The sequence below is a fragment of the Babylonia areolata genome, chromosome 16 (genome assembly GCF_041734735.1).
Source record: "Babylonia areolata isolate BAREFJ2019XMU chromosome 16, ASM4173473v1, whole genome shotgun sequence".
NCBI classification, from domain to species: Eukaryota; Metazoa; Mollusca; class Gastropoda; order Neogastropoda; family Buccinidae; genus Babylonia; species Babylonia areolata.
In genome coordinates, this window is record NC_134891.1 from 23344260 (window position 1) to 23358315 (window position 14056).

Consider the following 14056-nt stretch of genomic DNA (forward strand, 5'->3'; position numbering starts at 1 on the left):
TCTCTCTCTCTCTCTCTCTAGAGGGAGAGAGAGAGTTATGATTAGATTTCTCTTTCACATATATGTTTTTAAAAGCTCTTTTATCATTGTTTATTAATGAGTAATACTATTATTTTACCATTCTTTTTGGTTGATGGCATCCTTGTTTACTTATTTTCAGCTACAACTGAGCATACCTTTTTTTTTTTTAGATTTCTGGAAAAATATCTCCTGTTTATTTTCACTTAGATTTATAAACCATCTCAATGAAACTGAAACAGTGAAAGTGAGTGTATATGTAAATAGATGATGATATGTGTGTGTGTGTGTGTGTGTGTGTGTGTGAGGGAGAGAGAGAGAGAGAGTGTGTGTGTGTTTGTGTGTGTGTGTGTGTATAAGAGAGAAAGAGAGTGTGTGTGTGTGTGTTTGTTTGTGTCACTATGTGTGTAGTTTCTATGCACAAGCCTCTGTATACCATCATGACTAATGATACACATGCACTCTGTGTGTGTGTGTGTGTGTGTGTGTGTGTGTGTCTGTAGTCTCAATGCACTAACCCCGGATACCAGCAGAGTCATGACTAACACAGTAGCAGTACACATGCACTGTGTGTGTGTCAGATGGTGTACAGTGTGATGGACCGGGGCCTGGTGGTGGAGGACCTGAAAAAGAAACAAGTGACGGAGGAACATGACAAGTTCTCCCCCTTGGAGCAGGGCGTGAAGAACTTCAATGGACCTGTGCTGGGCTATGTGACCCCTGTGAGAACTGGAGCCAAGACTTTGAATGAAAAATATTGTTTTATCTCTTCCAGTTGTTTGTTTTGTTTTTGCACATATGCATACAGGTTCATACACACACACACACACACACACACACACACACACACACACACTTGCACACTCCGTCACACTCCACACACACCCAAATGTCTAATATCACTTAATGTGGATAGACATTAAATGAAATTGAACACACACACACACACACACACACACTTGTACAATCCCTCACACTCCACACACACCCAAACCCTCTCTCCACCCCCACCCCAAACACACACATTCTCACTCACTCACAAACACAAAGCAGAATGCTCATAGGCACAGCAGATTGATTCAATCACTTTTGATAAAGTTATTATAAAGAATAAAAGATTAGGTAATTTTGTAATTGGTTATCATTTTATGTAGACACACTCTTGTCTCTTGCTGTACCCATGGACCGAAAAAAAAAAAAAAAAAAAAAAGCATATGGACAGACCCATGCACACAGTTATACCAAAATTAGGTACGTACACACATGTGTTCATGTGTATCGGTGCATGATTTCTATTATGTATCCCAGACACACACACACACACACACACACATACACCCCTCCCCCCTTCCCCTCCCCCTATAGTTAGGATTTGTGTGAATGCTCAAACTAGTCAAAGGTTTTCTTTTACAGATAGTTTGATTTTTTTTTTCTCTCTCTCTCTTTTTTTTCCTCTTTCTCAATCTTTTTTATTTTTTTTATTATTATTATTTTTTTACCATGTTGGACCAGTGTGTGTATGCCATGCTGTTAAGTGATTTCCAGCAGTATATGCTTTGTATTTCATGACATCATCACGATTGTGGTCATCGTTGTTGTTATTGTTCTTGCTCTTCGTCTTCATTATGTTGTCGTCAACAACGTCATCAAGTGTGGCTGACAGTCCATGCAGCGCAGGTCACAGCGAGGAAGTATGTGACTGTGTACTTGCAGTGGAACAACCATGGCTATGACGTGGCCAAGATGTTTGGAGCAAAGTTCACCCACATCTCCCCAGTGTGGCTGCAGATAAAGAGAAAGCCTGGCGGAGCCTTTGTCATGGAAGGGGGGCATGACATTGACAAAGGTGAGACTTTGCCCTGCAAGCCTTCACCAGGTAGGTCTTTGACTGGTGAGCCACTACCGTAAAAGCCTAAGGTGAGCCATTGCTCTATAAGTCTTGGTCAGGTATGTCATTGCTAAATAATCCTTAGTCAGGTGAGTCATTGCCATATTATAAGCCGTAGGTGAACCTCTGCCATGTATGCTTTAGGTGAGCCACTGCCGAAAAAGAACCACTTCCATATGAGATTTAATCAAGCTACTGCCATATAAGCATTAGGTGAACCACTGCCATAGAAGTGTTTGTCAGGTGAACCAACGCCTAACAAGACTTTGTCAGGTGAAACACTGCCATATAAGTTTTTGTCAGAAAAGCCAGTGCCATGTAATCTTACATCTTGTTCAGTCCACATAAATTTTAAAAATTTAAATCAAGTTTAAAATATTTTTTGCATATAAGCTATTGCCATGCAAGCCTTTGTGACATAAGACTTTTTTTTTTTTTTTTGCTGCCCCATCATCTGCACCATTTCAGTGGCATTGCCGGTACTTCCATGCCACTCATTCCAAGTCCCCCATACACAGCCACACCAGGGTTTGTCTGTCACAGTCCCAGTGCCAGCAGTCCACAGGGAAACATCAATTTTAGGTCACCAGGAGGCCACACACCAGAGGAGACCTTGCACTGCTGCTGAATCACTTTGGTGGTGTTTGGTAGTGCCTGTTCTAATTTAACGTACTTAGCACACCACCTACTAAGCCCCATACTAACAACAATAATGGCTTAGTGGCAGAGCCAGATTGAGTGAGCGTCTCCCCCAGAGTGGAGACTACCACCATGTCCCTCCAACGGCAGTCCCCCATGAATCCACTGACACTGAGGAAATTGACAAGATTCACCCCTAAGCAAGGAAGTGGAGGAGTAATCGAAACAGGTCACCGTGAGAGCAGGGCATGAAAGCCACATGATTTGGGGCTTTTTTTTATATTGATGATGAAGAAGGAGTAAGGATAACGATGATGATAATTATGATGACGATGCTGCTATGGAGGTCCATTTACTGATTTAGGTTTGGGACTACGTGACAAGGCTGTACTCTGCGCTTCTTGAAATAATGATATCCTGACGTCAACCAGGCCCGAGAGATACAAACACTTGCAGTGTTGGTCAGGAAATTAGAGCAGCACACCCAAAAAAGTGGATGATACTCGACTGTGTGGTCCCAGTCTTCCCATTAACCCCATAGCGCACTCAACTCTGGGTAGGAGCCGGCTGCGAGCCAAAAGACGCACCTCCGCTGGGATTCAAAACTGCGTCCTCCCAGCCGTCAGTCCACGACCATAACCACTTCACCACGGCGACTGGTGAGAACTAACCAAGCACTAACAGGATGAACATAGTACAAGGGGAGGCTATACTTCATCATACTGAGTATATTCTGGCGTCATTTATCGCATGATTGGAAGGAAAAAGAAACAACAGCAACCCAACATCCACTTGCAGTCTGTCAACCGAAAGACCAAGTTTTCATGTGTCTATCTATCCATCTCTTGATTCACAGTTTTCTTTCAGTCTGTGCACTCATGCTAGTTCAGATTGCAACTTCTAAAAACCTACTGAGTTGTTAGCCACCAGTAAAATTCTCAGATTTTGAGACAGACAGATTACAATTCCAGTTGTTGTACAGGCACCCAGAGTACAGAAGCAACTGGTATTGTGTTTTTTGTCAGTTCTACAGAAGGAAAAAAAAAAACTTATTTAAAGTTTTGTTTTATTAGCTTTTGATTTGAAACAGTTCTAGTAATGTATTGAGATTGTTTTTTCATGATCATATGAGAATCTGATGCATGTTTTCTTTGTGTTAATGTATTGAGATTGGTTTTTATGATCATATGAGAATATTATGCATGTTTTCTTTGTGTTTTTTTTCAGGTTGGGTCAAAGACGTTTCAAAAGGAGGAAAAGTCAATGTTGGTAAGGAAATAATCAGCTGTTGAAGGTCACTTGACTGCAGTGTTTTCTTCTTCTTCATTCGAGGGGTGCAACTCCCATGTTCAGTCGTGTACACAAGTGGACTTTTACAGGTATGACAGTTTTTATCCCCCCCGTGTCGGCAGCTATACTCTGTGTTCGGGAGGGTACATGTTTCCATAACCCACTGAACGCTGACATGGATTGCAGGATCTTTAACATGCATATTTGACCTTCTGTTTGCTTATATACGCAAAGGGGGTTCAGACATGAGCAGGTCTGCACTTCAGTCCAAGGACTTCACATGCTGGCCTTTAAGTGGTCATGACATGCAGATGCCTTATATCATGTATACCAGCAATTACACACACATGCACTAGCTATCAGGGCTAGAATTGGATTATAGTGGAGAGTGTCTTGCCCAAGATACATTCCCACTCTCTGAGCCAAGAGGGTTTTAGGACAGCCTTCCATTTGATATTGGACACTCCCACTTCCACAGCCTCTGTCAGATCTTCTCTGAAGACCCGTCTGTTTTGAGCAGTACTGATATCTTTGTCCACCACACAATTCAAAACTGTGTCCTTTCCATGCTCTGTGTGTGTGTGTGTGTGTGTGTGTGTGTGTGTGTGTGTGTGAGCATGCAAGTTGGACAATTTGTGTCATGATGTCTGACTGAAGTTTGTGTAAATTACCTTATTATTTCATGATTTTTAGTCAATGAAATTTTGTACACATGAATCACTTTGAGCTCAATTTGAGAAAATAAGTGTCCATTATTATCATTAATAATAATAATGATAATATTGATTTTATTATGTTTATTATTTTTATTTTTTATTATCATCTATTATTCATTGTTGAGTGTGGTTTATTTATTTATTTATTTTTTTATTTTAGTTTTATTTATTTATTTATTTATGTAAGCTTATCTATTATTTATTCACCTTTTTTTTTTTCTCAAGGCCTGACTAAGCACGTTGGGTTACGCTGCTGGTCAGGCATCTGCTTGGCAGATGTGGTGTAGCGTATATGGATTTGTCCGAACGCAGTGACGCCTCCTTGAGCTGCTGAAACTGAAACTGAGTGTGGGTTTTTTTGTTGTTGTTTTTTTCAGTGCCTCGTGTGCTGTTTGACGGATGGAACTTTGGTGACTTCCAGGCTGTGTTTAACAGTGAGGATGTCATGGAGGACTGCATTGATGTGCTTGTGGGCTTTATCAAGGTGTGCTCATCATAGTATTCTTTTTTTAATTTATTTTTTAGCATATTGCCGTCAAAAGAGGGCGCTAGCTAGCGGGACAAAAGGGAGGTTACCTACTTCCGGGAGGTTATCGGCCGTAGTTGCTGTCTTTTTCTCCGCATAGGCGGATAGTAGTTTGCACAGGACAGGAATGTCAGACCCCTGCCGGAGTCTGCACTAGTTGGGTCATGGTAAGTATGTTATTTAAATGCAATTTTAGATAGAAAATTTCCTTTTAGATAATTTTTTATGCTCCTTAGAAGCAGATTTAATGATGACGATATGGATGCTTAACGCTCGCCTATCCTCAGTCAGAGACCAAGCTCTAAGCGCTTTACAAACAAGGAGTCATTTGCACATTTGCCGTGCCTACCTGGGTAGAGCCGACTGGTGGCTGCCAATGGGTGCCAATCTTTCGTTTCCTGTGTCATTCAGTCAGGTTCTAGTCACGCACACACGCACACGCACACTTACACACTCACTCACACAGACATGTAACATTTCACGTGTATGATCGTTTTTTGTTTTTTTTACCCCTGTCATGTAGGCAGCCATACACCGTTTTCGGCCGTGTGTGTGTGTTGATTAAGTTCTTGTTTCCATAAACCAGAAAGGGACTTTCACAAACTTTTTCAATCTTTTTTCTTTCTTTTTTTTCTTTTTCTTTTTTTCTGGTATAAGTATATGGGTATGCTATTGTCACCGCACCTGGCTTCATGTGATGTGGGGGAGGGAGTGGAATAGATTTACTGTCCCATCATCAGCACCATTTCATTGACATCACTCCCATGTTGCTCATTGTAAGTCCCCCATATGCAGCCACAGCCGAGTTCGTCTGTCGTAGTCCCAGCTTCGTCAGTCCGCATGAAACCTTCAATGTTAGGTTGCCAGGTGGCCACATACCAGAGGAGACCCTGCACTGCTGCTAGTGTTCAGTTGTGCCTGTTCTGAATTAACATGCTAAGAACATCACCTACTAAGTCCTCTAGAATGGTTTGTTAATTCTTTCCCTGGCCGGGAAGTATGATTTAAGTGGAATCTATTTGCAAGGGTTTTTTTCCAAAAAAAAAACCCAGTGTATATTTTCAAAAAATTCTGTGTGCTTTGTTATTGGAGAGAGACCCATAAAAGTATATATTTTCTGAAAGGTAAATGAATAAAAAATACAAAACATATGATGTTTTCCAATTTTATTTATTTTCAATGACGTGCAGTTGTTTTGAAATCAGTGTTTTGCTTTTTGTCATATTTTCAAGTTGTTCATTGCAAACATTAGTCAGGTAATTTGCACAATGATATGATATTTTCTAGACAAATGGATAATGCTTGTACACACAAATTATACTGGAACAACCACAATAAAAAGAGACATATACACAACCATTGTGACCACTCCTAGTGATAACATATAGATGTGAAGCCACGCCCCCTCGGTCTCCACCCCCTCCTCTTCCACCCCTCTCACACAGTCTCTTTATCCAGTTCTCATCAGACCGTGTTGGCTGAGTGCCAAGAATATCTCTCACTGCTGATGATTCATTCACGTTTCTGTTGTCTGCTCTGTACACTGGCATCACTCACTGATAGTCGTATCTTGACCAGTCTCTTCATTGCTCCCTGTATTTTCTATCAACCGATAAAAGTTCATCACTGTCTTCTCCTTTGAATTTACACTTCTGTTCTTTTTGAGCATCAGCCAAAGAAAGCAATTTTTGCTGTTTTAGTGCACCACGATCGCATATCTTGAGCAGGATGTCCGACATTTTGCTAGGCGAGCAAGGAGCCAGGCAAAACACTGCGGCAAAAACCCAACCAAATTGTTCAAATAAAGGGTTGCCTCATGGGTTACTCTCTGTTTCAGGAGAAGAAGTTTCCTGGAGCGGTGATAGAGATCTGGTCACAGCTGGGGGGCAATCTGAAAAGGTGTGTGTACACATTCTGCTTTGTGGACAGTATGTCACTTGTATTGATTATTCCCTTTTTTGACTCACTTGTGTAAACAAAGTGAGTCTATGTTTTAACCCAGTGTTCGGTTGTCTGTGTGTGTGCATTGACATTTTCTTTGCAAATACTTTGTCAGTTGACACCAAATTAGGCATAAAAATAGAAAAAATTCAGTTCTTTCCAGTCATTTTGTTTAAAACAATATTGCACCTCTGGGATGGGCAAAAAAACCCACAAAAAAACAACAACAAAAAATGAAGCCTAATTATATGCAAACTGCATTTACTGTTATATTTTTTGTATTCTCTAAACTTGGCACTTTGATCTGATATTCTGACACAACAACAAGAGCAGTCATTATTATCATTTTTTGTTCAAACAGGAACTTCTTTTGCTAAGCATGGAAGTTTTATTTATTTTGCAAACGTTTTGGTGCAGATAGTAAAAAAGGGAAATTACTCTGTAATTAATGCTAGGGGACATAATTTGCTTTAAACTGATCTTTCTCATCTTAAACATTACATTTTGAAATTAAACTCAATACATAAAAAGCTTGGATTTTTTTTTAAGTGTATCACAAGTGAGTCTTGAAGGCCTTGCCTCTCTTGTTTTTGTATTTTTTCCTGCGTGCAGTTTTTTTATTTGTTTTTCCTATCGAAAATGTGTTCTGGTAGAGGAAATAAGTGCGGCTTATAAGCCGGTGCAGCTTATGTATGTATAAAGTTAATTTTTTTCCAAAATTTAGTGGGTGCGGCTTATGTACCAGTGCGCTCAATAGACCGAACTTTACGGTAATTTGGTGTTGGTGCATGTGTGTGTGTTTGAGAAAGAGAGGGAGGAGGAAAGAGAAAGTGTTTCACCTTCAGTGCCTGAGTTGAAGAGAACCAGCACACCTTTCTCCACCATCTTGTCACTGGCTTCAGCCTCACTTTTCGCTTGATGAACATGAACGCAAGGTGGAGGTCGTTGCTGGTTCGTCGCTTGCGCTGTCGTCTGCTAGGTCGATCGCCTTCAATTTGAAGGCTGCATCATAGGCATTTCGTCATGTTTTTGACATGATGAGGGTGTTCGTTTGAGCAGAGTAGAACTGAATGCTGATCTGAAGGCTTTAATGTGTGCGGATTTGATTTATAAAACGTGAACAGTTTGCACACTAACCTGAGGCTCATCCAAAAATTCATGAACAGAAATCATGTTTTTGGTGAGTTGAACTTGAAGGTAAGCGTAGAACAGATGAGAACGTGACACTCCTGGGATCGTTAAAATCGTCAAATAAGCCGCTTCATTTTATTAGTTGCAGAGGTTGAAGCTGGGAGAAAAAGTCGCGAAAAAGTTGCGGCTTACAGACCGAGCTTTACGGTACTTTATCTTGAATCAAGGCCACCGGCCGGATAAGGCATGTGTGTGACTGTGGTATGCTTTCTGTGTTGTTGCAGCGACATTGCTCACTTCATTGGTCACCTGAGTGACGCCATGCATAAAGCCAAGAAGTCCATCACTTTGGTCATACCGCCCGCAGTGCAGGCAAAGTAAGGCTCTTTTCGTTGATACTTCATTGTGATGATGATGATGATAATGATGACAATGGTGATGATGATGATGGTGATAGTGATGGATGGACCCGACTGACTATGACTCGGGCTGTCTGGTGGTTCCCAAGGGATGTTTGTGGCTGAGGATTTATTGATATTGATGGTGATGATGATGATAATGGTGATGATGATGATGATAGTGATGGATGAAATAACTGACTGTGACCTGGGCTGTCTAGTGGTACACCAGGGACCTTTGTGGCTGAGAACTCCATGATGATCGTGATGATGATGGTGATAATGGTGACGGTGATGATGGTGATAATGGTGACAATGATGATGGTAATAATGGTGATGGTGATGATGGTGACGATGATGATGGTGATAATGGTGACAATGATGATGGTGACGATGATGATAATGGTGACAATGATGATGGTGACGATGATGATAATGGTGACAATGGTGATGGTGATAATGGAGACGATGATGATGGTGATTATGGTGACAATGATGATGGTGATGATGATGATGGTGACGATGATTTTGATGGTGATAATGGAGACGATGATAATGGTGACAATGGTGATGGTGATAATGGAGACGATGATGATAGTGATGGTGATAATGGTGACGATGATGATGGTGATGATGATATTGACGGATGAAGTGACTCACTGTGACCTGGGCAGTCCAGTGGTTTCCCAGGGATATTTGTGGGTGGATAATGATGATGGTGACGATGACGATGACAGTGTTAATGTTGATGATGATGATGGAATGGACTGACTGACTGAGATCTGGGCTTTTCAATAGACCTCCAGGCTGTGGCTGAGGACTTGTTGATGATAATGATGATGATAATGGTGACGATGATGTTGATGATAATGATGATGATAATAACAATAATGATAATGACAATGATAATGGATGAAGTCATTGACTATGACCAGGGCTGTCCAGTGGTTCCCCAGGGATGTTTGTGGCTGAGGCCTTGTTGATGATAATGATGATGATAATGGTGACAATGATGTTGATGATAATGATGATGATAACAATAATGATAATGACAATGATGGTGGATGAAGTCACTTTACTGTGACCCTGGCTGTCCAGTGGTTCCCCAGGGATGTTTGTGGCTGAGGACTTGTTGATGATAATGATGATGGTGATGATAATGATGGTGATGATGATGATAATGATAATGATGATGGATGAAGTCACTTTACTGTGACCCTGGCTGTCCAGTGGTTCCCCAGGGATGTTTGTGGCTGAGGACTTGATGATGATAATGATGATGGTGATTATAATGATGGTGATGATGATGTTAATGATAATGATGATGGATGAAGTCACTTTACTGTGACCCTGGCTGTCCAGTGGTTCCCCAGGGATGTTTGTGGCTGACGACTTCAGGAGTCTGGTGGACAAAGTGGATTTTTTCAGTCTCATGACCTATGACTACTCTTCTGGGGGCAGGTATGCAGTGTGTGTGTGTGTGTGTGTGTGTGCTGGAGGGGAGAGAGTGTGTGTGTCTGTTTGTGTGTGTATGTGTGAGAGAAAAAGAGAGAGAGAGTGTGTGTGTCTGTATGTGTGTGTGTGTGAGAGAGAGAGAGAGTGTGTGTGTCTGTTTGTGTGTGTATGTGTGTGTGAGAGAGAGTGCGTGTGTCTGTTTGTGCGTGTGTGTGTGTGTGTGTGTGAGAGTGAGTGTGTATGTGTGTGCATGTGGTCATTCTGTGTGTTTGTGTGCATGTGTAAGAGAGAGAGAGAGAGAGAAGCTGCATGAACTAACTGACCCAAGACACTCCCTGACTGCGGCAGGCTGGGCCCCAGTGGCCCCCTGTATGTATGTGTATGTGTGTGTGTGTGTGTGCATGTGTAAGAGAGAGAGAGAGAGAAGCTGCATGAGCTAACTGACCCAAGACACACCCTGACTCTGGCAGGCCGGGCCCCAACAGCCCCCTGTATGTATGTGTGTGTGTGTGTGTGTGTGTGTGTGTGTGTGTAAGAGAGAGAGAGAGAGAAGCTGCATGAGCTAACTGACCCAAGACGCACCCTGACTGTGGCAGGCCGGGCCCCAACAGCCCCCTGTATGTGTGTGTGTGTGTGTGTGTGCATGTGTAAGAGAGAGAGAGAGAAGCTGCATGAGTTAACTGACCCAAGACACTCCCTGACTGCGGCAGGCCGGGCCCCAATGGCCCCCTGTATGTATGTGCATGTGTGTGTGTGTAAGAGAGAGAGAGAGAGAAGCTGCATGAGTTAACTGACCCAAGACACTCCCTGATTGTGGCAGGCCGGGCCCCAATGGCCCCCTGTATGTATGTGTGTGTGTGCATGTGTAAGAGAGAGAGAGAGAGAGAAGCTGCATGAGCTAACTGACCCAAAACACTCCATGACTGCGGCAGGCCGGGCCCCTATAGCCCCCTGTATGTATGTGTGTGTGTGTGTGTGTGCATGTGTAAGAGAGAGAGAGAGAAGCTGCATGAGTTAACTGACCCAAGACACTCCCTGACTGCGGCAGGCCGGGCCCCAATGGCCCCCTGTATGTATGTGTGTGTGTGCATGTGTAAGAGAGAGAGAGAGAAGCTGCATGAGTTAACTGACCCAAGACACACCCCTGACTGCGGCAGGCCGGGCCCCAATGGCCCCCTGTATGTATGTGTGTGTGTGCATGTGTAAGAGAGAGAGAGAGAGAAGCTGCATGAGCTAACTTACCCAAAACACTCCCTGACTGCGGCAGGCCGGGCCCCTATAGCCCCCTGTATGTATGTGTGTGTGTGTGTGTGTGCATGTGTAAGAGAGAGAGAGAGAAGCTGCATGAGTTAACTGACCCAAGACAGTCCCTGATTGCGGCAGGCCGGGCCCCAATGGCCCCCTGTATGTATGTGTGTGTGTGCATGTGTAAGAGAGAGAGAGAAGCTGCATGAGCTAACTTACCCAAAACACTCCCTGACTGCGGCAGGCCGGGCCCCTATAGCCCCCTGTATGTATGTGTGTGTGTGTGCATGTGTAAGAGAGAGAGAGAGAGAGAGAGAGAGAGAAGCTGCACGAGCTAACTGACCCAAGACACACCCTGACTGTGGCAGGCCGGGCCCCAATGGCCCCCTGTATGTATGTGTGTGTGTGTGTGTGTGTGTGTGCATGTGTAAGAGAGAGAGAGAGAGAGAGAAGCTGCATGAGCTAACTGACCCAAAACACTCCCTGACTGCGGCAGGCCGGGCCCCAATGGCCCCCTGTATGTATGTGTGTGTGTGCGTGTGTGTAAGAGAGAGAGAGAGAGAAGCTGCATGAGTTAACTGACCCAAAACACTCCCTGACTGCGGCAGGCTGGGCCCCTATAGCCCCCTGTATGTATGTGTGTGTGTGTGTGTGTGCATGTGTAAGAGAGAGAGAGAGAGAAGCTGCATGAGTTAACTGACCCAAGACACACCCTGACTGTGGCAGGCCGGTCCCCAACAGCCCCATGTATGTATGTGTGTGTGTGTGTGTGTGCATGTGTAAGAGAGAGAGAGAGAAGCTGCATGAGTTAACTGACCCAAGACACTCCCTGACTGTGGCAGGCCGGGCCCCTATAGCCCCCTGTATGTATGTGTGTGTGTGTGCATGTGTAAGAGAGAGAGAGAGAGAGAGAAGCTGCACGAGCTAACTGACCCAAGACACACCCTGACTGTGGCAGGCCGGGCCCCAATGGCCCCCTGCCCTGGGTAAGGCAGTGTGTGGAGGCCCTGACACCCACAGCCGACAAGCAGCATCGGGCCAAGATCCTGCTGGGCCTCAACTTCTATGGCACGCACTACATCGTGGGCACCAAGGTCGAACCCATCCTGGGTACCCAGTGAGTGTGAGGGGTGGTGGTGGGGTGTGGCAGCGCTTTGTGTGTGTGTGTGTGGTGTGTGTGTGTGCGTGTGCATGCGCGTGTGTGCTTGCATGTGTTTGTGAGGGTACAGTGCTTTGGTATGTGTGTGTAAGTGTGTAGGCATGTTAGTATGTCCAAACAGAATTCTGTTAGAAAATAAGAAATATCTTAATGCTTATGCAGTTTTGTTTTTAGTGCAGTTGAAATTTAATGTCAGTGTGTGTGTGTGTGTGTGTCTGTGTGTGAGTGTGCACGCATGTGTGTGTGTGTGTGTGTGTGTGTGCACGCATGTGTGTGTGTTCTGTGAAATTGATTTTGTTATCTATGCCTTATTTACTTCATAGCTTGTATAACCTGATTCATCTCCGAAGTGAGTTTTTTTGTTCATGTGAACACACTGGATGTTTTCCATTGTCAGATAGCGGTTGATGTGTTTTTTAAGGCATGTTTATAGTCAACTGGATGATGTAAGGCGCTTTGAGCAGCATTGGTGCTGGATATTGCGCCGTAGAAAAACTATGTATTATTATTATTATTATTGACTCACTTGTGTAAACAAAATGAGTCTATGTTTTAACCCGGTGTTCGGTTGTCTGTGTGTGTGTGTGTGTGTGTGTGTGTCTGTGGTAAACTTTAACATTTTCTCTGCAAATACTTTGTCAGTTGACACCAAATTTGGCATAAAAATAGGAAAAATTCAGTTCTTTCCAGTCATCTTGTTTAAAACAATATTGCACCTCTGGTATGGGCACAAAAAAATAAAGAATGAAGCCTAATTATATGCAAACTGCATTTACTGTTATATTTATATTTTTTGTATTCTTTAAACTTGGCACTTTGATCTGATATTCTGACCCAACAGCTAGAGCAGTCATTATTATCATTTTTTGTTCAAACAGGAACTTCTTTTGCTAAGCATGGAAGTTTTATTTATTTTGCAAACGTTTTGGTGCAGATAGTAAAAAGGGGAAATTACTCTGTAATTAATGCTAGGGGAGTTAATTTGCTTTAAACTGATCTTTCTCATCTTAAACATTACATTTTGAAATTATACTCAATACATAAAAAGCTTGGATTTTTTTTTTTAGTATCATAAGTGAGTCTTGAAGGCCTTGCCTCTCTTGTTATTATTAGTAAGTGGTCATGCACCTGACCAGTAAACGAGTGCCAGTGGGTTCGAGTCTCAGGGAGCCAGCCAGTGGAGCTACTAGTCGCTGTGGATTTTTTTGTTGTTGTTTGTTTGTTTTTGTTTTTGGAAGGAGTGGAGAACAGATCTTTTCTGTGCAGAACAAACACTGTTATTTCTGATTTATTTTACTGGTCATGTTTAGGAGGAAGGTGGCAGAATGGTTAAGACGCTCAGCTGCCAATATATTTGTATTTGTTTTGTATTTGTATTTGTATTTCTTTTTATCACAACAGATTTCTGTGTGAAATTCGGGCTGCTCTCCCCAGGGAGAGCGCGTCGCTACACTACAGCACCACCCATTTTTTTGTATTTTTTTCCTGCGTACAGTTTTGTTTGTTTTTTCCTATCGAAGTGGATTTTTCTACAGAATTTTGCCAGGAACAACCCTTTTGTTGCCGTGGGTTCTTTTACGTGCGCTAAGTGCATGCTGCACACGGGACCTCGGTTTATCGTCTCATCCGAATGACTAGTGTCCAGACCAC

General features: G+C 43.0%; 1 protein-coding gene across 2 annotated transcripts in view; it reads left to right on the forward strand.

Moving 5' to 3' along the window:
* The window catches only part of LOC143291244 (chitinase domain-containing protein 1-like), a 212568-nt gene that overhangs the window by 1383 nt on the left and 197129 nt on the right, over positions 1-14056 (forward strand). For both annotated transcript variants that reach the window (XR_013056487.1, XM_076601032.1), the window contains exons 3-10: positions 600-740; positions 1732-1864; positions 3773-3814; positions 4929-5035; positions 6915-6976; positions 8434-8526; positions 9910-10008; positions 12206-12364. Coding sequence is in view for 1 of the 2 variants with exons in the window: in XM_076601032.1 (XP_076457147.1) it covers positions 600-740; positions 1732-1864; positions 3773-3814; positions 4929-5035; positions 6915-6976; positions 8434-8526; positions 9910-10008; positions 12206-12364 (836 nt within the window). In the remaining variant the exon portion in view is untranslated. The remainder of the gene's footprint in view (positions 1-599; positions 741-1731; positions 1865-3772; positions 3815-4928; positions 5036-6914; positions 6977-8433; positions 8527-9909; positions 10009-12205; positions 12365-14056) is intronic.